This window comes from Pelmatolapia mariae, linkage group LG20 (assembly GCF_036321145.2).
Source record: "Pelmatolapia mariae isolate MD_Pm_ZW linkage group LG20, Pm_UMD_F_2, whole genome shotgun sequence".
NCBI classification, from domain to species: Eukaryota; Metazoa; Chordata; class Actinopteri; order Cichliformes; family Cichlidae; genus Pelmatolapia; species Pelmatolapia mariae.
This window is the reverse complement of record NC_086244.1, coordinates 28217570-28241875: the sequence shown is the minus strand read 5'-3', so window position 1 is coordinate 28241875 and position 24306 is coordinate 28217570. Positions and strand designations below refer to the sequence as shown.

The 24306-nt window shown below is 41.8% G+C and overlaps 2 protein-coding genes and 1 pseudogene across 2 annotated transcripts; 1 reads left to right on the top strand and 2 right to left on the bottom strand.

The window, feature by feature from the left end:
• The first annotated feature begins 364 nt into the window (after positions 1-364).
• LOC134619267 (C-reactive protein-like) lies at positions 365-969 on the top strand (annotated as a pseudogene).
• A 958-nt stretch (positions 970-1927) lies between these two features.
• LOC134619266 (solute carrier family 2, facilitated glucose transporter member 5-like) lies at positions 1928-9257 on the bottom strand. Its single transcript, XM_063465034.2, has 12 exons — positions 9213-9257; positions 9005-9103; positions 8759-8919; positions 8555-8679; positions 8312-8464; positions 8086-8211; positions 6221-6408; positions 5975-6085; positions 5775-5876; positions 3873-3948; positions 3524-3651; positions 1928-2152 (listed from the first exon to the last, which is right to left on the bottom strand). The coding sequence occupies exons 1-12, from the start codon at positions 9255-9257 to the stop codon at positions 1928-1930; spliced, it is 1539 nt and encodes a 512-aa protein (XP_063321104.2).
• Positions 9258-14656: 5399 nt separating this feature from the next.
• On the bottom strand, positions 14657-22900 carry gpr157 (G protein-coupled receptor 157). The gene is made up of 4 exons (XM_063464555.1): positions 22342-22900; positions 18366-18579; positions 15932-16126; positions 14657-15578 (listed from the first exon to the last, which is right to left on the bottom strand). Exons 1-4 carry the CDS (start codon positions 22722-22724, stop codon positions 15372-15374), a joined length of 999 nt encoding a protein of 332 aa, XP_063320625.1. The 5' UTR covers positions 22725-22900; the 3' UTR covers positions 14657-15371.
• Positions 22901-24306: the final 1406 nt, after the last annotated feature.

Sequence of the window (24306 nt, the reverse complement as noted above, 5' to 3'; positions counted from 1 at the left end):
TGCTGCATTTAGATCAGGAAACTAGAGAGCACACTGACTGGGTGTCGGGTGGAAGGAGATGTACAAGCTTGAGTCTATTTCTCTGTATTTCCTTTGACTGTTTGTTTTTTCAGCATTTTGTCGGCAAGATGAAATAGAATCCAGGCTCCAGAAGATCGAGGGTCTGATAACATCCATTGGAAAGAACATTCATTCAGGTGCTTGCTCATCTTAAAAACTGCCAAACATAGCTATATGTAAGAGATGGGTGTATTTACTTTGCAGTGTTTGCTTCTTTCTCATTCCTTCCCTTTAGGTGGATTTCACAACTCAAGGCCTACCAGATACGGTGGGTGGTTTGATATTGATCTGCAGTTAAAGTAAGATGGCGCTTCTCCAGCCTGATTCTTGTTTTCTGTCGTCCTCAAAAACTGGCTCTTTGTTTCCTTTGGTGCTCAACTTCCAGGAGAAAGATTCTGGCATTTATGCTTTGGCCAGCCTCAGCCACTCCATGGACCTGGACGCCTTCACCGTCTGCATGCACGTCCTGCCTCAGGTCGAAGCAGTCCACACCGTCGTCTCCTACTCCAACAACGGCAATGACAACGAGCTGATGATCTCCCTCGGAGAGGACAGTGTTGCGAGAGAAGTCAGCCTCTGGATTGGCAATGAGTTCGTCAACCTGCCGCACAACTTCAAGTCCAAGGACTGGGCGAACTACAGCATTACCTGGTCGTCGCACACTGGCGGTGCGGAGCTCTGGATTAACGGCATGGTGGGGGAGCAGCAGTACCTCAGAAGTGGTTACAGAATCCTGGCAAATACTAGTATGGCTTAGTGGGAATCTTCAACGCAGATGCCTTTGTGGGGAAGATACCTGATGTCAACGTGTGGGACTATGTGCTCACCACAGCAGACATCCAAGACCAAATGCAATGCATGAATAACAGCACGGTGGTGCAGCTGGACAGTCAGTACAGATGTTCCTGATGCTTCTGTTTGTATGAGCTTCAACATGCTGCAACAAGCCACAATATCATCTGTGGGGGGGGGATTTGATTGAAGGGTTTGTAGTATGTTTTACAAAGGACAAAATGCTTTTCAAGGCATTAAAAAAACATTACAGCATGATCCATGTACTGCATTCATATGTCATCAATAAAAGCTTACAAGAGACCTGCGGTTTGCTCATTGACTCCTTCACACCTCCTTAAGGCTGCACCGACTCACAGCAAACCATAGCCTGTGTGATGGCTGCATGCACAGCCACACAGTGGTAATATCCACCATGTTAGTGTAGAGGCTTATACATTGCATTCACATTTGTCTTTAAATATAGGAATTAATTTACAGGACAATAAATAACTGGTTTTGGTTTAGAATTAATTCAGATACCCACATAACACTGCATTCTAAAATAAGTGCGCACATTTTAGTTTACACTGTTATGTATGATTTAATCTTTGTTTTCTGAGTTACCTTAGTTGCAGCTGCTTCAGTCCCTTGATTGAGGACCCAAGAGGTGGAAAAGGGGCGGAGCGAGCCTTGATGGAAAGCTGCAAATTGGCTCATTCCATAACTCGGGACCATGGGGGGGAATTGGAGTTCATTATGTTAGTTTCAATTTTTGTGTGTTTTACCCCTTTTTGTGGGCTGATAAGCCACTATTTAAGTTTCCCTTAAGTTAGGTCAGTTTGTTTGAGTTATCAGTATGGTTGGTTAAATACAAAATCCTTTTTTTGACTTTAACCTGTGCCTACGTTTCCTTCACTGCTCGGTCCATCACAGCCTGGATGGAAATCTACTAACATCTGCAGGCACAAATACAAAGAAAAAGCACACAAAGTCATCTAAAATTAAAACACTGTCAAGTCTTCTACCACACACACTCCCTCGCTCCACACCCGCAGCGAATACTTCCTCTTCTATCAATGCTCTCCTTCTTTCTTTAGAAGGGCGTGGCCTTCTGTGCATCCTGTGGGCTCTCTTTGAGGCCTTTTGGCGGCAGATCGCCGTCACCCAGATTTAACTCCACTTTGTTCCTCTTTGCAAACATCTGGAAGACCTCCAGGAACGTCTTCTCCTTTGTTTCGGGCACCACCAGCCAGATGTAGATCAGGGTGACCAGACAGATGACGCTAAAAATGATGAAGCTGTAGGGGCCCAGGCCTCGCTGGGGAGAGAAGGAGGAGAGGAAATGTGATTTCTGGGTCCTCGACATGAAATGTAAATATGTCGGGAAGACAAACAGAGCAAACAAGGTGAGGTCAAAAGTGAAACACTGCTCTTTATAGATATGTTTCTCAAGCATCTTCTTCCCTTGATTACACTTTCAGGTTTAAACATGTAAGAGGGAGTAAACATGAGATAAAGCTTATGTTTATATCTAAGATCACGTCATTCAGTCCATTAGAAAAGATGTTTAATCAAGAAAAAAACTACTGGACATAATGTCTCATTTAAGATTTTATAATATATTTTCTGGTGTTATAATATTCAAGCTCCGATACTATGTTTCAGGCGTTGTAGATGCAGTGAAAAATGTTTTTGGCGCTCTGCATGTTTGCATTCCTCATGTATCTGCCTCCTCCTGTTGTGCCTCCTCTCATTTTGTTTCCCTGTCTGTGTTTGTGTAGGAGGACTAGGTGAGCCACTCCCTTTCCAGTTTTTCCTACTTCACTCGACGACCGAAACCAACACTGTTCTCTTGTGCTTAGATCCACCAGCTTCCCACCTGCCTGCCTGTTTTATTCAGCTGATTTGATCGCCCCTGGCTCCAGTCTGCCCTGTGTAACGTCAGTCAAACAACAAGCCAGCTTTGCACACAGAAACAGTTCCTGAGTAGTTTCGCAGCCAGCAACACTAAGCCACCCACCCAAGAAAACTCACTCTTTTTTTGAGCATGCACAATAAATAAAGTGTCACCTAAGGTGGAGTGTGCATCAGGTAGGTGAGTGATAGGTCCAAACCGCATTCTCTAGCATGACAGCAATCAATAATAAACAGGAAGAACCAACTGATTTTTTTTTTTTTGCTTTGTTGTCAGTTTGATAGCTAAGTCAAACCTGCATCAGGGACTTGAGGTTAGTATCTTGCTAAAAGATAAACATGAAGCAATAATTTTGAGTAAAACGTAAATTAGTTAAAGTCAGCATTTTGGCCCGCTTGCTTTAGGGATCGCTACAGCAGATCAGATCATCTCACCCTATCCCCAACATCTTCTTGTGTCACACAACCCCTCTGCATGTCCTCCTTTACAAGATCCATGAATCTCTGTGCTTTTTTTTACTTAATTCTTATACTTGTGTTGCAAGGATAAAATGCAAAAGAGGGCACTTAAATCTTTTATAAACAGGTTAATCCCTACTTTGTCTTGTTTGCAAATCTATGCAAATTGCAAAGGAAATATCAAAGTAATCCAATTCTAAGTGACATAAAGGATCACATTACAGCGAGGACATAAACTGCCTTGCTGGTTATGCTTGATAAAACATCTGCAACTAATTCCATTGAAGTATGAGCCTGTAAAAATTGAGTAACTAACCTCGAGGAAGGGGAAGATTAGACCAACAACGAAGTTGGAGAGCCAGTGGACGGAGCCGGCCACCATGAATGCCGCAGGCCTGGCTGTTTGCCGGAACATCTCAGTGGCCACCACATAAGGAATGGGACCTGCAGAACAAAAATGCAATTAACCACAACCAAAACACTCGAGACAGACATCATCAGTCTTCACAGTCAGAGAGGATGCTCATGTCTCAAACAAACCCAGTGCTGATGTACAAACTTTGATTATATGCCTGTTTGCATCTAAACAACACTTCAGCTAATGGAGCGCCCTGCTGTAATCAGTATGTGTGTAAATACCAACAGGTCTACTCAGACAGACTCACTCGGTCCTATGGCATGTCCGATGACGTAGATGATGACAGAGGCGATGCTGACATAGGGCATCCATGTCACAGTCTCCTGCAAACACAGACAAGCAGCTCTCAGTAACTATTCCTTCTGATGTTTGTAAGCAGGAGCAACATTAATGGCTCCACATGGAGGCCTTGAGGATCAAAGGCAGATGATTAATGTGCCTACTCTCCATTGTGTCTCTAAATTGTGCCTTTACTGCTGCTGAAAATAACGCCTGTCTGAAAACACTGGCTCCAGGTGAGGTTGCAGGTTTAAAGGAGGGCAGCACTGCATTTGCAGTTCTCTCTAATACTCAGTGTTTAGTGCCAGGTCTCATGGCTCCTGCAAACAAAGGGGCCAAAATATCACTTTATTGTCTCAGACCATGATGGGAATCCTAGACGTACAAGATGATTACAGGCTGGTAATCTGTAGCACAGTGGCACCGTTTGTTATTTTGGCTTTTTACTGGTTGCGTCTTGTTTAATTATTTTGCCAATCTGTCATCATGTCAGATTCTGCTATTCCTTAGCTGTCCTCCAGGAGTTCTCACTGTGGCTTTTCAGAAATGGCCAAAACATAGGGACAAAGTGCAGGTGAAATTAAATCAAACATACAAAGATATGGATCTCCACACCCACCTGCATCCAATTTCCTGTTATTTATCATGTTCCAGATGTTTGGTTTAGCTTTAAAAAACAAACAAAAACAAAATAACAACAACAAAACAAAACACCAGAAGCCCTTCCTGACACAATCCCAAAGGGATTTGGGTCTCTTCCCCATACTGAACTGGGATCTTTTGCCTGTTAGTCAGATGTATAAACCACTACACTATGGAGACAGAGCTGTTTTTATAAGTAATCTCTCAATTTTAGGAAACGCAAAAGTAATTAGGCAGCTGACCAGCAGTTACATGGCTTAACAAGGTGCAAACCACTGGTTACACTCAAGAACAGGAAGGCCAGATTAGACTAAACTCTAAAAGGTCTGCACAGATCTGGAAAAAAATTCTTGGGATAAATGAAACCAAGGTGAGAAAAAAAACTATGGAGAAGGAGAGAAACAGTTCTTGATCTGAAGCATACCAATCCCCACCCCCCCACACACACCCACACACACACACTATCCTTAAACCATTCTACCACAAATAAGAAATGAAGGTGTCCACAGTAGGGGCCTTTGCAACAGTGCGGGTTCAAACTGGGACCCAAGTCCTGGACTGTAATTAAGCCAAAAGTCCATCCACTCTGAGTCAAATGCATGAAAGATGAGTGGGGGAAAAAAGCTATAATCAGTGGTGGTCTCAACAGCAGTAGAGTGCCTCTATTTTAATGCAGTGGGGTTAAAACCATGGAGTGGACTAACACCTTCATAATGTTAAATTTTATTCAGTGCTCTTCATTGATTAATTATTCAACAGAGCTGTAACCCCGTGGGGACAAAGTGTAGGTGAGAGCAGAAAATTAAATCACACAGATTAAGATGAAATCTTTAAAGGCCTGTTGCTGTAGCCTTGTAGGAATGAGGATTTTGGTGGCTGCTGTTGGAAAAAAAAGAGTGTCCTGGTTATCCAAAAATATGCTGAACAATGTTAAATGACTTAAATTTAGTAACATGGAAGCATAACATGTGAAATGCTGTTAAAATTATAAGCAGCTCACATTTACGAACTCACCTCTAACTATAATTAGTACATTTTTAGACTATAGCTGCAATTAAATCAATCTCACGAGGCGTTACTCTCTGATCCACTTATCCTGAGATCATAAACAGGGTCTTACAAATCTCCTCTGATTCTTTCCAGGTTGGGAAACTAAAAGCTGAACCACTAGAGGGCAGCAGAGTGACAGGTTGCAGGCATTAGTAGCACTGATAGGTCTGTACGGTACCTGCAAGTTGAGTGCGACAGTTAGCAGCACACAGGCTCCGCAGCAGATCCCAAAACCACAGAGGAGGAGCAGACGGCGACCTGAGGCTTCCACGATGAACACCTGGGATGACAAAACCCCCGTTCACAGTGGTTATCTCCATCTCACATGATCAAACAGCAGACAAACAGCTCCTCCCCTCAGCTTTGCTGGGTACCTACAGCAGCTACGGTCATAAAGACATTCACTGCTCCCGTTCCCACTGTGACATACTGGATGTCACTCTCCCTGACTCCTGCAGAGCCGTATATGCTGTCTGCATAGTAGTAGATCTGAGAGAAGAGAGAGAAATGCATTATGGTTATAACACAACAGCCTGTGAATAAGCAAGAACATAGATGTTGTCATGTATCCTGAAATTGAGTAATGGTGAGAGGGACGAGGACAACTGGATGGGCACGTCTCACCGCATTGACGCCCGACAGCTGCTGGCCCATGTTCATGACGACTATGGAGATCAGCTGCCAGCGAAGAGAGCGCTGGGACAGCAGGGAGAACACACTTAGGTGACCTTCGGCCTTCTCGGACTGGTCCTCCTGACGCATCTCCAACAGCTCGCCGTCCACGTCGTCCCACCCACGCAGGCGCTGCAGTGCTAAGGGTGGAAACGCATACAATACCATAATGCTCAGTTTATCTTCGATGTGTAGTGTAGTTATGTGTGGCATTGCACTTCCTTTTTTTTTTTTTTTTTAACATTGTCTCTTTTATTGAGAAAGCAATTGAACATAACAGTAGTATGGCTGTCTACATTACTTTTGCTTTCACATTTTTAAACTTGCAATTGAAAAGAAAAAAAAGAGAAGAAAAAAAAGGGAAAGAAAAAAAAGAACTTGGGTAAAGTGGTAGCAGGGCAGGCACGTTAGCATCATATTATTGACATGGGAATTTAACTCTAATAGAATATTATTGCGCAGCTCAGTTAGGACCATTGATATGTTTCTGTCGTCTAGATTACACCGCGGGATGGAAAGATGTTGAAGGAACAATCATTAAAGAAATACCAGTTACAGCTTTAATATCAGATATAAAATTACAGAACCAAATACACATGGCAGATGAACCCATACTCCAAATAATGATATCTGCTTGGAAAGAAGTAATAAGAATTTGCGGTTTGGAAAATGCCTCTAAAGTCTTAAGATGGTGCGAATACGATTCAGATTTTACCCCGAATCAGTACGATATTAGATTCAAGAACTGGATTTCAAAAGGTATAACTAATTACTATTCATTTGTCCACAAGGGGGCATGCCTAACCTTTGAATTCTTAAGGAGTAAACATGATTTAGGCTCAGATGACTTTTTTAGATATCTACAGGTCAGAAATTATTTTAATCAAAACTTAAAAGTGAACCTAAAAATGTACAATTTGTAGAAACATTTTTATCATTAACTAAATCCGGAGCACAAAGCAAATTTATTTCCAAACTATATAACAGCATCCTGCGGTGTAAAAACGACAGCACTGTCTATATTAAAGCGATGTGGGAAAAAGAAGGTAATCTGACAATTACAGAGGAGTGTTGGGGCCACGCATGCAAGATACAGTGGGCTACCACTGGGTCTAATTTTTGGCGTGAATTTTGCTGGAAAAGCATTATGAGATTGTGGTGAGGCATGGTCGGCGGTGCCGTGCGGACGCACCTGCACGGCATCCGCAATCACGCCCGCCTGTTAAAACACGGGGTCTCAGGGGTTGGTGAATGATGGTGGTGTGATGTATGTGCGGCTGCCAGCAGAGAGCGGCAGCTGTGGAATGAATAAAGATGGCTCTCAATGCCAACCTGTGGTCCCACCGTGCCGCGCCCTGGGTTTCGGCACCAGTGTGGCGTGAATAAGGCACGGTGGGACCACAGGTTGTTTCCATATCTTTTGGGATTGCAATGTTATTTGCCAGTACTGTTCTCTAATCCATGAACATCTACAAAATGTTTTTTCATTTGTTTTCCCTCTAACTTTTGAGATTTTTGTGTAACACACCAGTGGATAAATTGAATTCTAATGATAGAAGACTTTTGTATATCCTACTGGCGGCGAGTAAAAAGCCCCTTACGAGGAGATGGCTTAAGCCTGAACCACCAACGATGGAATATTGGATACATTCTGTACAAGAGACCTATATGATGGAAAATTTGTCATTTTCTCTTAAACTTCAGAGGGATACCTTCTACAGAATATGGTCTAAATGGACAGAATATGTTAGGCCTGTGACGTGTGATTTTTTATGAACCATGCTTTTTTTTATGTTGATGACATCGCACTTTCTTACCTTTCATTGCTTCTTTCTCATTTCCATTCTGGATGAGCATGTACCTGGGGCTCTCAGGGAAGAAAGGGAGCAGCAGGTGCTGAATCGCGGCGGGAATACCAGTAAGGCCAAGCATGAGGGTCCAGCCTGGACACACAGGGAACACAGACACCCTTTTAAACCTATTCTTAAGACCATGTCTCAGCACCTGATAAATAAATGATCAAACATGTACAAACTTGAGTACCAGTGCTGTTTCCCAGTATGTTTCTAATGCCCAGCACTTGGGCGCAGAGGATCCCAACAGTGATGAAGAGTTGCGGAACAATGCCGAGAGCTCCCCTCAGGTTTTTGGGCGCGATCTCACCCAGATACATGGGCACCACATTGGAAGAGAGACCTGCAGATGGGAAAGCATGCACGGGTGAAGCTAAACCGCCTGATCACGTCTGATCCTTAACCTGGACTGTTGTTAAATTCAGGAGCTGACCTGCACAGATGCCTACTAAAAACCTGGCCACAATGATGATCTCGTAGGACTTGGCGCTCTCACTGACTCCCATCATTACAGCAGGGACGATGGAGAAGATGTTGTTGAAGAGGAGGGTGCCCTTCCTGTAGCAGGGATGAAGCATTAGTTGCAAGAAACATGCAGAGCGTGCTAAACTACACGTGGAATAAAGCAGATTCTTACCTCCCAAGTTTGTTGACCAGAGGGGCCACCATCAGAGAGCCAAAGAAGCCTCCGAGAGGGAACATGGACACGGAGAGAGACCACAGCAGAGTCAGGACGTTGTCATCCATCGGACTGTGGTAACGCTCCATGTAGGTGGTATTATAAAACTGCTTCATGAACTGAAAAGAGCAGGAGAGCACTGATAGGAGCAAATCATCTTCCCAGCGAGTTACATTCAAGCTTTTCTTTCTTTAATTAGTTTACCTGCGATGGAGAGTTGACCACAGACACATTATAGCCGTACTGGAAGGACGAACCAAATGCAGCTATGAGTGCTGCCAGCACCAGGACTACAGTTAGCCTCTGTTTTTTGTTGGGGAGAGGGGGACAGCATCAGAGCGCTATTTGAAAAGTCAGAAAAAAATAGAAAAATTGTGACCATGGTTGTGATCACATGTGAACTGTAACTCACCCCTTTCCTCTCCACAGGCTTTCCCCATTCCTCAGTGTCTGCCATGGCTGTGTTTGGGCTCACTGTCACTTTCAGCAGTAATAACAGCACACTTTGTTATTACTCCACCACTGGATTATGCTTGCCCTTTGGACACCAGATCAGAAAGCGTGGGATTGGTTTATGGTTATCGCACTCATGTTGCTGACTGTGCTCTCAGGTTAATTTTTTTTAATGCAATACACCTGAAAGATTATAATCTTACTTGAATGATGATATCTAACTCTTATATTGCACTGTATCCTTGACTAAACAAGATCAGTGGATGCAGCTGTCATTAAAGAAAAAATGATAAGGATAAGGCATCTTTATTGCTGATCCACGCGCAGGCTGCACTGCATCAGATGGATTTATTAAAATATTACAACAGCGGCAACTTCAGCATTTGCTGTCAAACAGTTTGAAAGGTTTATCTCCTTTCACCTCTCATCGATGACACTAAAAAACTGTTTGTTTGTTCGTCCTTGCACAAACGCCACAGCTGTAAACATTTCTTTTTCCAAATGTTTGCTTTGTCTGAAATTTGTCATGCACACCATCATCTCTTATCTCTAAAGCCGAGCCTGCTTGTCGATACAACGTCCCTGAGGCTATTTGCTCCTGGAGCTGGATGTTACTTGCTTCAATGCACAAACAAACAACCCCCCCCAAAAAAGCAAACAATTACATTTCAGAAATACTTACTGCTCAGAGTAAAATATTACTGAGGCAGTCTTAGAAGAGCAGACTGAGTTTTACTGAAATAAAATGAATGAAACCAGAGTTTGTTTTTATCCATGAAGGTAATAAAAAGACCAGTAAATGTTTACTATACAGTTGTGCTATTTTAAATTTGCTGTTTTAGAGAAAACTCTTTTTATTTTAAATAGAATTATTTACATAAAGCAGCAGGTTTCATCAACAGGTTCATTTTAGATTTTAAAACATGCAAATGATGCCTTTTACTCCTTTGAATACAAAGAGGTTTGGCTTGGATGGCAGTCAAAGAGTTTGAAACTTTAACAAATCTGGCATAAGATGTGATAAAAAGAATTCCAGCTACTCAGAGGAGCAAAAATTATGGAGACTGTAACCAACCTCCCTCAATTCGTATCAAGATGCTGACATTTTCTACTTTTGTTCACATTATCAGTGTAAAACTACAGCGAAAAGCTGTGGTCTTCATGTGAAAGGTTAAGGCCTTGCAGTAAGGTTGGAGCAGGGTTATGGTGGACATATAGTGGACATATTTAGTGGGCATCTCCTTTGATAGCATAAATTTTAACATTATGGGAGTTTACATATAGAACCAAGTGTAACCTAATAAAGGTTACACTTGGTTGGTTACACCAAGTGTAACTTGGTTACATGTCACTTCTTTTGCTTATACGTGGCGTGGTCATGGTGGAAGAAGCTAGTGGAGCTATCGTTGCTGCTGGTAGCATCCCACCAAGATGGTAAAGTGGGTAAAGTGCAGGTTCACTTCCAGTTTAACACCTCACTCCCATGTTTATAAAAGATTTACAGTCAGTTCACGGGCTTAACATGCACATATCAGCACAGAAACATGCACACAGCACTGCCGTAATAAAATGCTATCATGATAATGACAGTGTTGTGGAGATATGTGAAGGTGTTACTGTGAGGGTGGCAACAAAAAAACAGAATCTCTTGCTTTGGTTTGCAGGCAATTCCAGGAGGTTTTCTAAGAAGGAAGTGATGAAGGGAGACCAAAAGCCAGTTTTCTTAGAAATGGCCTGGAAATCACTGAGCTCGATTTTCAGGTTTTGTGCAATGCCTTGTGCTTTAACACAGAGGCCGCATTACATAAGAAGTCATAAAGCTACTTCCAGCTGCTCCCTTATTCACAATGGGTTGCCACAGTGGGTTGAGACACAAGCACCAAAGGATTTGTGTCTCCTCCCAGAACCAAACCAGGGATCTTTTGCTAGTTAGGCAAATGTGGAAAGTACTTCACTGCTGAAGGAACTACTGAGTGTCAATAAACAAGAAAAAATCTTAGGCTTGAAATTCTTACAGCACATACCCGAAGATGCTACCTGAAGTGCTTTGTAACACCTGTAACATACACAACCCCTCTGTGTATAATATACAGAGCCCAGGTCAAATATATACCTCTTTGTGGCCATTTTAACTAACCTAGCTGGCTGAGAAATAACAAAGCAATGATGATTACCACTTAAAAAAAAAATTACAATAACCACCAAAAATGCCCCCCAAAAATGTAAATAACACAAATTATTGAGTAAAACAATGCAGACTGAAGCCTCTTTTTTTTAAAGAGTTGTTCTAAATGGCAGAACTTTTTAGCTATTATTCCAAAGAAAATAATAAATGTATTAAATCAAGTAATTAAATCAATAAAAGAAAGTCATAAGCATATTTTGGTCTGATATTCTCTTACCTGATTTTCAGACATTTCAAATTAACAGTGAACTGGAAATGAACAAACACAACGGGGGTACAACATGTGGACAGACACCAAGTACCTTAACTGAGATTTAGCTTCTCTAGCATTCTATGAAGCAGAACCGCACAAACTCATAGATAATTACACAATTGTTATACAGTTTAGACTTCATTCATTTCCAAAACAACTTTACAAGCGGTTAAAAATACAGCTAAAAATTCAACCTTAGATGTTATGCAATTAAAACATTGCTTTTACCAATATAAGTAACCAATCCTGGGATGTAGTATTAATAAATAACACTTTTTCACGTCAGTGTGGCTGAAACCTACCTGCTGAGTGAGATCAGCCCAAAAACAGTGTGACAGAGCTGATGGACTTTAAAACTGTTATTTTCTTACTCTGATGGCTTCTTTGTTTTCCCTGTGCAAAGAGATCAACAAAAACAACACAAACTCAAAAACAGAGAAATAAATAAATAGCATTACTGTCATGGACTATGGGTCAAAGTATTATCAGAGCATTCTGCATCCTCCTCGTGTTTGTGTTCAAAAAGCTGCTTTTGGTTTTGTAGATACAGCTCCTTCTTTCCTAAACATGCGGCTGCCCCGGTAGCAAAATGGCAGCCGCTTTTTTAAGCAATTAAGCCAAAAAAAAAAAAAAGCTAATTAAAAATATGGAACAAAACAGTAATTGTGTTTGATTCTTCTGAGGAGTAAAGTGCAAAAAATAAAATAAAAGTCTGACCAAACATCGTTTTTAAGTAAATAATTGCAAAGTACTTACCGGTCACACACTTGTAGAGATACCCCCACACACAACAAACTTCCAAATGACTGCGTGGATGTGAGCATGTAGGCAACGGACCAAACCATTGTGAGGCAAATGGGGTGGGGGGTGGTTGGGGTATAAGGTGTGGGGAAACTTGTCAGATATTAAAATGACTTGTTTGGCTTCTTTAAATAAATCAATGAATAAATCAATAGCAGTCTTGGTTTTCGTGCATATTAATATCAGTACACCGTTCAGTTGTATTACTGCATAGTTATACATACAAATAATGAGGAGACAGAGTTTTCTGGTTTTCACAGGAGAAGGAGTAGGTTGGGACCATCATGTCGCCATGTAATTTCCATCCATGGTTGCACTTCACTGATAGGACCAAAATTTTCCAGAGGTATGAGGGGGTGTGCACGGTGGTGACACTCCAGACCCCCCCACCACCACCTCTCTTTTAGCCACGCCCCTGGTGCTTGAAATCAATTGGGGAGAGAGCACAGATGCAAACCAGGAGTCAACAGCCTCTCGTAGGCCTGCTGACCCAGGAAACAACAGCTGCTGCTCCCCTCCTGCGGTATTTTATTTGTCTTTTTTTGTTTTTCTCCATCCCCCTCTGTTCATTTTCTTGCAGGTGGCCTACATTATCCAACCTCCACCCCCAGCGGTATTTGAAGCAAGCAACACTTCCATGTGTAGCAGGTCTACCTTGTTTGCTTCGGGCCTTTAACACTGCAGTGCTGTTCCTCTCTAATCCCAAAGACAAATATGATAAAACCCAGTCTAAAAGTTGCTGAGACTAAACAGGTTGCAGACTGTGCTGATGAGACTGTTTCATATTAAACTTATGTTATATGAAATGGGAGCTCAACGTAGAAAATTTGCATTGCTAGTAGGTCCCAGCAGTAAACAGTTGGTGGCGCTAATGCGATGAGAACAATGTGCACGTTCACTGGGACCTCAGTAGCCGCCTTTTTGCTCACACACTAAACAAATGAGGAAACCAGATAGTAACCTGTTTTCCTGCTACTGCTAATTTTTTGCCTGTGGTGGACAACGTGCTTGAGAATGGGCTCCCGGGACCACTGACACTGCCTGTGTTATCCCCCCTCCAAGTTAACTTTACTGGTGAATGGTCACCCCTGGTATTATAGCACAGGCTCTCTTAATGAATTTAAGCAGGCAGAAAGCCAGCAGAGGAAAAAGCAGAAAAGTCTTTCTTAAGCGCCCCCCTCCTGACTCAAGTTACTTCAATGTCAGCCAAATCCCTGAACTGACACAACACATTACTTCCTGCAGGAAATACGGTAAGTGCTGGTCCTCTGTACGTCCACTTCCATCCACAAGGATAAAAGACAAAAACTATTTATTGGCTGTTTATTTTAGATGTCATCGGCACAAACAACATTCACTACCTGCATTTTCCCAGACATGGTATCTGGATATTGATGGTCTGAGAGAATGAACTCTGCACTGTGTCCCGTTTCTTTAGACCTCAGATAAAAATTTGATTGGAGGAAAATACAGTTAAGCCTGTGATGTACTGGTGACCCTTCCGAGGTGTACTCTGTGTGCACCCACTGTCACCTGGGATAGGCTCAATCCCCAGCGCAAGCCTGTTTTGATAAGAAAATGGATGGATGGAAAACTTTTTAGCTCAAAGAAAACTGTTTATTTGCACAGTTTAAAGCATATAAAAAGTGCAACTAGAAATAATATGTGGGAACTATCCCCACGCTCTTTTGCATGTGCATATTAAAGCACAAAGAAAATAAAAATGCTGGAGCAAGTACGCTGTGAATTTTAAACCAATATTTCAAAACTTTGGGAAGTAGAATCAGGGCACCGGGTTCACCCACTCATCATTAGTAATGCATTCAGCCTGCATTTTTAGTCAGGCGAACAAGAGCCACCAGCTCAAAGGAGAAGTGAGGCTCATGAGTGAAGCCTGAGTTTGAAGGAGGAAGGATGACATGTGATTATAGATCATGCAAAAAAACAAGAACCCCCCCCCCCGAAATCTGACCACGGTGATAGTAATAATGCTAATTATGGTGACACAAGAGAAGCCGCCAATCTTATGAAACTGGTGTCTGAAAGATGTTGAAACCAACGCCTTGGGAAATAAGTGAAAGAGTTTTAAAAGTAAAAGGAGAACAGCAGTTAGAGCAAAGTTGATCATGTATTTATTCTTTTAAATACAAAACTGACTTTGCAGAAAATGATGATAATCTACCCCAAAATGTAACAATATAGTATCTCCAGTGAAAGAGAAGTCAAGCTAACAGTTAGTATAATGCACAGCTCTTTAGATGTGAGTAAATGCATTGCTCCTGTCTTTGCTTCAGGAGTAGTGTATTTAGAGCTTCTGGCCACATTTGTTGATGATACAAAAAAGAAAAACACAAAAAAATTACAGTATAATTGTGACCTAAAGCGACAAAGCTTTACCTTTTTCTCTGTTGTTCGTAACATAACCGGGCCAACAAAAGTTTCTCCCCAAATTCACAATACTCGGATACTAGAAAAACAAACAACAACAAAAATCCTTCACAGTGTTAACCTGAGTACAGTACATGGTAAGCAGAGCTCCTTCAGACCTCCTTCACTTTCTTTGGAAAGGGGAAGTGAAATCATCAACACACACCAACCCAAAGAAAAACAAAACAAAACACTTTACCCATGTGACCTACAGAACAATAAATGCAAATAATGCTTCACCTTATGTGTAAATAATATAAAATCAGGCAGCAACACCCCATCACCCACAGTGCAGACACATGACACAGAAGTGCATGCTCCTGCAGAATCTGAAGAAGCCATCGCACGAGCACTTTGTGTAATGAGGGCTCGAGGTGAAGTAGAGAACTCCTCCTCCCTTCATGTCAGCCTCTTTGCTTTGCCCTCATCTTCTCATTGCACAAAACAAAGTCTCATCTGTCGGCGCGGCCTCGTTCAGTGGTGTCTTCTTCTCTTTGGGCGGTCGCGTCCTGCTCCGGTAGCAGCCTGTGCGGGCGCTGCGCCTCTGCTCGACATTGGGAGCAGGAGCTGAGCGCGGCGCAGAGGCGTGTGCGGATCGGCTGAGTGAACAAGACGAACATGACGCAGTTGGCTGCTCCCTGCAAGGTGTTGCCAATCCCCTGTGGGATCAGACGAAAGAGGGGTTTCAGATGGGGCCATCATGATGGCTTATTCCAGAGGAATAAAAAGTCTTTATGAGTTTTGATGGCAAATGTCGATTCAAAATGGTTTTATTTTACCATGCTTGTTTTATCGGTCAATAAAACAACACATTTTCATTTATATTATCGTGTTCATAGTGCGTAAAAATGTTTTATGCACATTTACAGTGGCACTATCATGTAATAAAACAGTCCAAACATCATAAAGGCTTCATTTCATTTTCAAACCATTTAAAAGGAAAATTTACAGTATTTTGAAAATGCTTTGTTACTTTTTAAAAAGGCAAAAAGAGAAAGAAGCTTAAACTCACGTGCAGCGTGACCAGCGCTGGGTTCTGTCTGACATTTGAGTCGGCTAGCAGCAGGATAAAGCGCACCGTGCTCCAAATGCGTAGGACGATGAAGATGATGGGGATGAGCGTGAGCTTCACATCAGCCATGGAGGAGAAGGAGTGGGCGGGAGGCCTGTTGGCCAAGATGGGACGGTACTCAGAGAGGGCTGCATGCTGCGTCAGAGCATCAAGAGTGAGACCATTAAAAGGAAATAAAGAAAGAGAGAAAATGTGTCATCAAGAACATCAGATAACTTTCACACTACATGGTAGATATTTGAGGGAGATACAGTCACGTGAAAAAGAAACTATAACCCCTTTCACTTGTAAGATTTTTGTGTATCAGGACATAAACCATTACCAGCTTTAAAAAATCACTTAAAACAAACCCTGGTTATTGAAAACACGACATATTACACTATATCATTTTTGTTTTTAAAAACAACAACAAGCCAAACTGCAGAAACTAAGTACATCCCGCAATTCAGTAGCTTATAGAGCCACCTTTAATAGAAGTAAGTTGAAGTAATCATTTTCTGTGTGACTTTATCAGTCTCTAATATCATTGTAGAGGGGTTTTGGCCCAATCTTCTAAACAATGTTGCTTCCGCTCATTGAGGTTTGTGGGCATTTGTTCATGCACAGCTCTCTTAAGGTTCCACCACAGCCTTTCAGTAAGGTTGAAATCTAGACTTTGACTGGACCTTTGCAGCTGTTCTGTTGGAGATTTGCCTCTGTGCATGAACCTGTTTGGATCAAGCTTTAGCATCCGGACAGATGGCCTCACATTTGACCCTAGAATACTTTGGTATACAGAGGAGTTCATGGTTCACTCGGTGACGTCAAGCTGCCAATATCCTGTGGCTGCAAAACAAGCCCCAATCATTACCCATGCACCACTGTGGTTGGTATAACTCGTTAGTGCTGATATGCTGTGTTTGGTTGCCACTGTGCATGTTTGGTGCAACTTTGCATTTCTAAGCCGTGGTGCATTTCTAAGCACCACGGCTTAGAAATGTTCTTTTTTAGAGAAAACGTAGCTTTCTCCTGTTAACCCTTCCTGACAAGCCATATTTGTTCAGTCTTTATTTAATTGTGCTGTCATGAACTTTAACATTTAACATGTTAACTTAGGCCTGTAGAGTCTCTTGGGGTTTTTGTTGCAGTTTCTCTGAGCATACACTGTCTGACTTTGGGATGAATATTCTGGGACATTCACTCTAGGAATACTGGCAGCTGTCATGAGGTGATCCACACCTGCACACTGACAAAACTTATGCTTTCACAGAGGTGCTCACACTTGATGATGAGCCATTATTCCAGTACATTTGATGAGGAATTCCTGGCTGCTACTTACCCTCCTAATTCTTTATGGACGGGGTAATCGTGTGATTAGATTCTCACGCCGTCTCTACATTTTTGGCCAGTTTTTGTTAAATAACGACATGGAGCTGTGTGTTATGTGTTGTTGCTCATCTGGGGTTTTGCTTACTTCATTTTAAAACCTGTTCAGGACCAGATGATTGTCTTAACATGTCCTGATATGTAAAACTGAACTTTCTTTTTCCCATGACTGAAAGTTTCTGTTAGGATAAAAGTGCAATACAACAAATAATGATTTCATCCACAGTGTGACTACCTCTGTAATGTGTGTCATAATAGTTAGCATGTTAGGGTTAGGGTTAAAGTTTCCTGTCATCCTCTAGGGAAACATATCAGTTCCTTTAATGCTCAGCTGCTGAAAGTCTGAGTCACAGATACAGGAACTGGGATATATTGATATTCTGTGCATAAATTCCTATAGAAGATTTCAGGCTGTGATCAGTATGTTGTTTGGTTGAAATGATTTATGAGCCAGAATGTTTTAAACAAACTGTATTTCCACTTTATGCCCAGGTGATGATTTTAGCCTTCCAAGACTAAATGCAAATAATGATAGGCCAATACATTTTGGGTTTTTTCCCTAAAGGCAACGGTGTCTCTTTCACTCTCTGACTATGATATTAATCATAATGTAGAAGGCAAGAGGGGAAGTGTAAGATCAGCTTTTTAATGAATAAAGAAACTCGTTCATGATTCAGACCCATAAATACACTCTGTCAACCTGAAAACGAGCTGTGAAACCTGCAGAGCAGCTGATCACCAGCAGATTTCCAATAAAGGTTATGTCAAAGGTTCTGGCTGATTACAGATGAATGTAAATAACAGATCCACTGTGGATCGCTCGTACTGAGTACCGGAGAATTAAGAAGGATGATTTTAACGCTTGGCAGGAAAAAGAGTTGTGTATCTGCAGGTTTGTTGTGGTTCTTAATGTGTAAACTGATTTTTAAACACAAAGTGACATATTAAAATAGTCACAAAGCTCTGTGTACACATGACTGATGAATGAGGTCCCTGGTGTCCTCCTCACCGCTATGTGGATGTGCCTCTTGATCAGGATGTAGAGGAAGGGGAGGGTGAGGTACGCCAAGAACTCCCAGATCTTTCCAGTCAGCAGCATCCACAGGACCCGGTCTTGAACGTTGATCCTGACCCAGCACCAGCCCACTGACACCTCTGATGCATCGTAACCAATCTTGTTGAGACTCACAGCTGCAATAGTGATGGCCAGAGGAATTCCCCAGCTGGAACACAAAACAAGGGTCCGGAGACTAAACACAACAGCTCCAAAGGTCAGAGTCACATTTTTAAACTTTTCCACTGGAGGTTTTTATGTAAATGTTTGACGGGCATGACACCAACACTTGCAGCAATGACATGTGACAGTGTGTGATAGTAATCTTGTGCTTAAGGCTTGTGTGTGTTACATGGTGCAAACTGCAGAGTCACGGCCAGTTCTGTTGTTGAAGAAGATAAAACCACAAAATGAATTCCGCATTGTTTGCACTTCTCCTCTTATAACACCACTTTAAAAGGTTACTAGATTTTCATTGCAGCAGCAGACCTTTACAAATACCAAAAAGACAGTGCATGTGTGTCTTATGTATATAAGCCTCCATGAATGCCTCTGTTGTGTGATCTCCAGTTCATTGCAGTATCTGAGAACTCACAGAGAGATTGTTAGGATGACAACGGCAAACACTGCAGTGAGGCATACCCATGGGTGAAAATGTTCCCGTGTCCAAAAATAGCTCAATTAAACGATGGTACATCACAGTGAGTCAACTCGTTAACAATCAGTGAGGAGCCAAATTTTCTTGGAATTTTTAAAGTACTCTTGAGCAATAGTTCTCCAGGCTTTCTGAGCATCCTCCAAAGTTTTTTATTTTTATTTTTTTTTGGTCATTGGCTGTTTTTTCACCCATTTTCAGTCCAGTCCTTGTACCTGACCATTTTCACAGGAATGCGTTTTTTGTTGTTTTTTCACTTCTTAAGCTACTTAAAAATAACCTATGAGTCATTCAAACATAAAAAAAGCATGTGACTCAAGGGATGAAAAAGTGTTGTGTCTACACATAACAGACAACTTGGCAAAAAAAACCCCAACATTTTATATCTTATACATTTTATATCTTTAGGGATTTTTTTTTTTCACCAACAAATTGATTTCCCAGAGATTTATTAGTAGAAAACTTGACATGGTGCCCCCTTCCCCCTGACTTTTTGGGCTTGAATTGTACAAAATGAATCTTTTAAATGAAAGAAAAAGTTCTGGTAGCTCATTGCCCAGACTTTCCTGTAACTATAAAAATGAAAGTTTTTGTTAATTCACCAAAAATGTCCTATTTTATTTATATAGAATCCAAAAATGCATGCCCTCTCAGCATGGTGTGCAGCGTGTCCTTCAAAGAAAATGGGGAAACTGGATGAGTGGAGGACATAAGGAGAAGTGGCAGGCCTAAAACCTATCTACAGCAGAAGGGCAGTGTCTGAAGGTCACATCCTTAGGAACTCGGACCTTAAAAACGGGCCTGAGAATGCATCTGGTCCTTCATTTGATTCCTCTACTGTTCACTGAAGCCTCACCAGAAATGGTCTCAGTGGAGAGGTGATGGTTAGAAGAAATTTTTAAGGAAGAGAACAAAGTGAAAAAGCCAAAATATACAAGAACTGGAGAGAAAAATCAGTGGCAACATGTCTTATGGAGTGATGAATACAAATATGAAATGTCTGGCTCGTGTCATCATCAGTATGTGTGGAGGAGGTCAGGAAAGAGTGTCTACACAACAGTGAGGGTCTACGGTCATCTAGATCGGAGGCTGTGTCATGGTTGGAGCTGCATTTCAGCCAGTGGTGTTGGAGATCTTGTTAAACTGATTAAATTATGCACACAGAAAAGTACAGGCAGATTTTGATCTGTTATGCAATGCCATCTGAAGAATGTGACTGGCCACAGCTTCGTTTTTCACAACAATAATCTCAAACACCACACCAGTCCAGTAAAGGCATACCTGGATAGAATAACACACAATGGTTCACTATCAGTCATGGCTTCCCCAGAGCTGGACCTCAACATTATTAAAGCAGTGTGACCATCTAAAGGTGGCGAACATCCAGAGAAGAGCTTTGAATGTCCTTCAAGAAGCCTGGAGAACTATTCCTGAAGACTACTTAAAGAAATTACAAGAAAGCTGCCTAAGACAGCTTAGACTGTGGTGAAGAATAAAGGCAGCCATACCTAATATTGACTGTCAAGCTTGTTAGAATTGTATAAGGAGTGGGAGTCCCCACCAAGCATCATTTGAAGGTGAGACCTCCTTTTCTAGCAAATGGTCACTATAGCACATGATGTGAAAAGAAGGCGAGATTAGCTGCTGATTTAAAATGACATAAAGTGAGAGAAACCTTCTGTCATGTTGTTTAAATTTGAACTTAAGTTCTTCTTTTTATTATCTCAGGGTGCATATTATTAAATATATCTGCATAGTACAGACTCAATTTTATTGATTTTAAGGAATTTTGATAAGAAAAAACAAAACTGTTTTGTTCTAAGGAAGAAAAGAGCAGGGTGGACATGTTGGGGATGTTTTTGACCATGAAACCAAAAAACAATGAATGTGAAGAAGAGGAGGAGTGGGATGAAGGAAAAGCTTTGAAAATAAAATATTGTCTTTCAGGCTGTTATTGAACTCATTTATCCACAAATAAAACCAACAAATAAATCACCAAAGTTTCAGTAACAGAAATTCTGACAGTGTGACTGAATGTTGTCAGTGATACATTTTAAGTTGGGGTGTTTTCTTTTTTCTTTTTCTTTTTTTGCTGGTAGTGAAAAAAAAGGCGAGGCACAGGTCAGACAGGACGGCGATCTATCGCAGCACTAACACACAGAGACAACCCTTCACACTCACTAATTCAGAATTACCAGTTAGCCTGACTTGTATGTTTGTGGATGGGAAGCTGGAGCACGCTGGCACGCAGAGAACATGCGTACTCCACACAGGACCCTCATGCTGTGAGGCAACAGTGCTAACCACAGCGCAAACATGTAAATACCTTTTCAGTGAAGTATGTGGAAAATCCCCCCTACATAAATGGTGTTAACAAAATATCGCTTTAAAACCATTTATTGTATCATTATCTCTTCTAAGTAAACATAAACTTTTTAAAAATACAAATGAGGCAAGGCTTTACAGCCCCCCTGTAGATCTGCCCCTGAGTTAGGACGACTCTGTAGGCTTGAAGTGTACAAAATAAATGTTTTAAATGACAGAAAAAGTTCTGGTAGCTCATTGCTCAGACTGTCTTGTAATTATAAAGCTGGAAGTTTTTCTTAATTCACAAAAAAAGCCCTATTTTATTCATTTAGAATCCAAAATGTGCACCCTCCTTCACATACAGTGGGCCAGATTGGATTCTTTGCCTGACCATTTCTGGCCCCCGGGGCCTTATGTTTGACACCCTTGGTGTAATGGATTTGTAGGGAGTCCCTTATTCAGTGTTCCTATCCAGAGAAACACACACGGAGGATCCAGGTTGTCCTGGTAACATCAGCTGGTGAGAAAACAAGTGAGCACGTGTCATGCATCAGCTGATTTATGAACACTCGTCACGTGAACTGATCCAATAACTCCATGGTTAATATTTGAAAACTCACTAGGTCCCACCGTGATGTCAGCACGTCACCCCGTTATGCGGTGTAACGTCAGGACGTAGCTTGGCAGTAGCCTGGAGTTTTGCGCAAACTTTCAGAGTTACAAAATAAAGTAGATGCACGTTAAGTGAGCCAAAGCTGTTTGTGTTTGTGGTCTAATTCCCAGTTTAAAGGAGCCGTTTTGAATGTGCAGGTGCCAACTTTTAACAAGTCAGTGTTCAAAATCTCAGAAAATGTGACGTAAACTCAACGGGGGGGGGGGGGGGCAACTGCCGAAATCCCAAGACGCTTCAGGGCGCAGGTCCCACCGGAGCAGGTTTAGTAAACAGATAACACTCCGCGGGTTGCTTACCTGACGAGGTGGAAGACCAACACGAGGCTGTCAGCGACTCTTTGGTTGGCCCTCACGATGAACACGTACAGGTAAACGGCGATGGCCACGGTCCAGAAGAAGGAGCTGGTGTTGGCGAAAGTGGAGATCGCTCCCTGAGCGACGCACTCCGCCGAGTTTGTGCGGAAGACGCTCCACACTCCGAAGGCGTAGGAGACAGCAGAGAGCCAGTCAGACACCGAGAGGTAAACCAGCAGTTTCCTCGGAGTTGTCCTCAAATCCGACCAAATAATGTAGGTGAGGATAATCAGAGAGGAGCCCAGGAAAGAGAGCGCGCACGAGAACAGCACGATCACCTGCTCGAACAGATACACCTCGGTCTGAGTCTGAGTCGCGTTTGCCATCGTGTAGCGCGATCAGACACGAGCTGCAGTCGTCTCGCGGACACCGCAGTCTCTGTTTGTTTGTAAACACCTTTCTTTTCCCGGCCGAGCGCACTGGTTTTATTCTGGATGTTCCCAGGGGCTCTCCACATTATTTTCCCTTAAGGCCAGGCGACGGTTTAAAAACACTCCGTCCAGTCGAGCCACATGACTTAAAAAAACAAACAAAAAAAACAACTTCTACTGCTTTTAAGGGAGTCAAGCAAAACTTTTCACCCAGCTTAAAGCCCTCCTTCCCCGCCGCCCCCTCACCAACCGGAACCCAAAGCAGAAGTTAAGTCAGCTGGTAACCGGCAGGCACTCAACGGGTCTATTTTTGAGTGTAATTGTCTCAGTTTGTGCTGTCCAGCTTTGACATAAAGTGCCACACACGGCACATGACAGCATGATGAAACCGCTTCCCCATTCCTGTCATGGTTTCGCATAAAAGGATTCGCTGCTCAGGTTAGAAAATGACGTCTGATTTTATTTTAATAACTATTTTGCACATGTAAAAAAAAAGAAAAAAAAAGATACACTTCACATAAATATAAGCTGGCGCATTTCCCAGTAAATCCTGGCAAAGTGCATTGAATAACAAGACGCATTCATTTTTATATAAATGTATGTAGAAGTTGATAAAAAGTGACTGAATTTTGGCTTCAGAAAGTGCAGTATTGCAAAGTAGGCAATCAAAACACATGAATAGGTGGTGGCACCAAAGCAGAAGTGTCATCAAAGAGCACAGAGGAACTGAATAAATAAAAGCGAAAACATAACATAATTTAAAAGTACATCAGAGCTTCAGCTGTGAACATGATGGGCAGCAAAAAATTGAGACATTGAAATGTTTTTATTTTAATTATTTGATGATGTTGTAAACTACAGGACATAGATTGCATCTAACAAATATTTTCATGGTTTCACTTCATTCTTCTTTGCAAGGTGAAAAAAAAGGCATTTGAAATTGTGCATCCAAAACCTCACTGTATTAATCCTCAGGTATACAAAAAAGGTAAAAAGCTGCAAATGTGTGAAAGTGAGTGGGTTAAATGAATAGTTATTTAAAACACCCAATCATGAATATAAAAGCCTTCATGGGTGAATTTAAATGTAGACAAAGGACCAATTAAATTTTTTAAGAGTGAATTCACGGTAACCCATCCTGCAATAAGAGGGGGAATCTCAGCTTTCTGGGGCAATAAGTTCATTTTTAAATAAAAGCATAATTTTGCCTGAAATTACATTTCTATTAGCGATGAGTTCACTGTACTCAGAGATAAAGGAGAAGCTAACGACTAACATCTGGCTTGCTTCCTGTCCGGGTGCTGCTGATTCTTTGGTGGCCTTGTGATTTGCAGTTTACCAAAGAAGTGTGGTGTAAAACGGTTTAGAGCCCTCGGAGCGGTGACCTTGTGTCAGAGCAGGACTTTTACTGCTTCTGCATTACTGCAGCCCAGAAAAACCTGCAACCCCCTTGTTTTAGTGTTTGTAGCAGTGCAGCAGAACATTGGTGGGTTTTTTTTCTTTGTCTTTTTTTCCTTGCAGACTGCAGCAAATTCTG

Excerpts from the sequence above, each read along its gene's own strand:
- LOC134619266 (XM_063465034.2), bottom strand. The coding sequence starts at position 9,257 with ATGGCAGACACTGAGGAATGGGGAAAGCCTGTGGAGAGGAAAGGG. Across the intron at positions 8,680-8,758 it reads CTGGTCAACAAACTTGGGAG|GAAGGGCACCCTCCTCTTCA; the intron begins GTAAGAATCTGC and ends TCCCTGCTACAG. Across the intron at positions 2,153-3,523 it reads TAATCTTCCCCTTCCTCGAG|CGAGGCCTGGGCCCCTACAG; the intron begins GTTAGTTACTCA and ends TTCTCTCCCCAG.
- gpr157 (XM_063464555.1), bottom strand. The coding sequence starts at position 22,724 with ATGGCAAACGCGACTCAGACTCAGACCGAGGTGTATCTGTTCGAGCAG. Across the intron at positions 18,580-22,341 it reads TTGGTCTTCCACCTCGTCAG|CTGGGGAATTCCTCTGGCCA; the intron begins GTAAGCAACCCG and ends TTTGTGTTCCAG. Across the intron at positions 16,127-18,365 it reads AGAGGCACATCCACATAGCG|CATGCAGCCCTCTCTGAGTA; the intron begins GTGAGGAGGACA and ends GCTCTGACGCAG.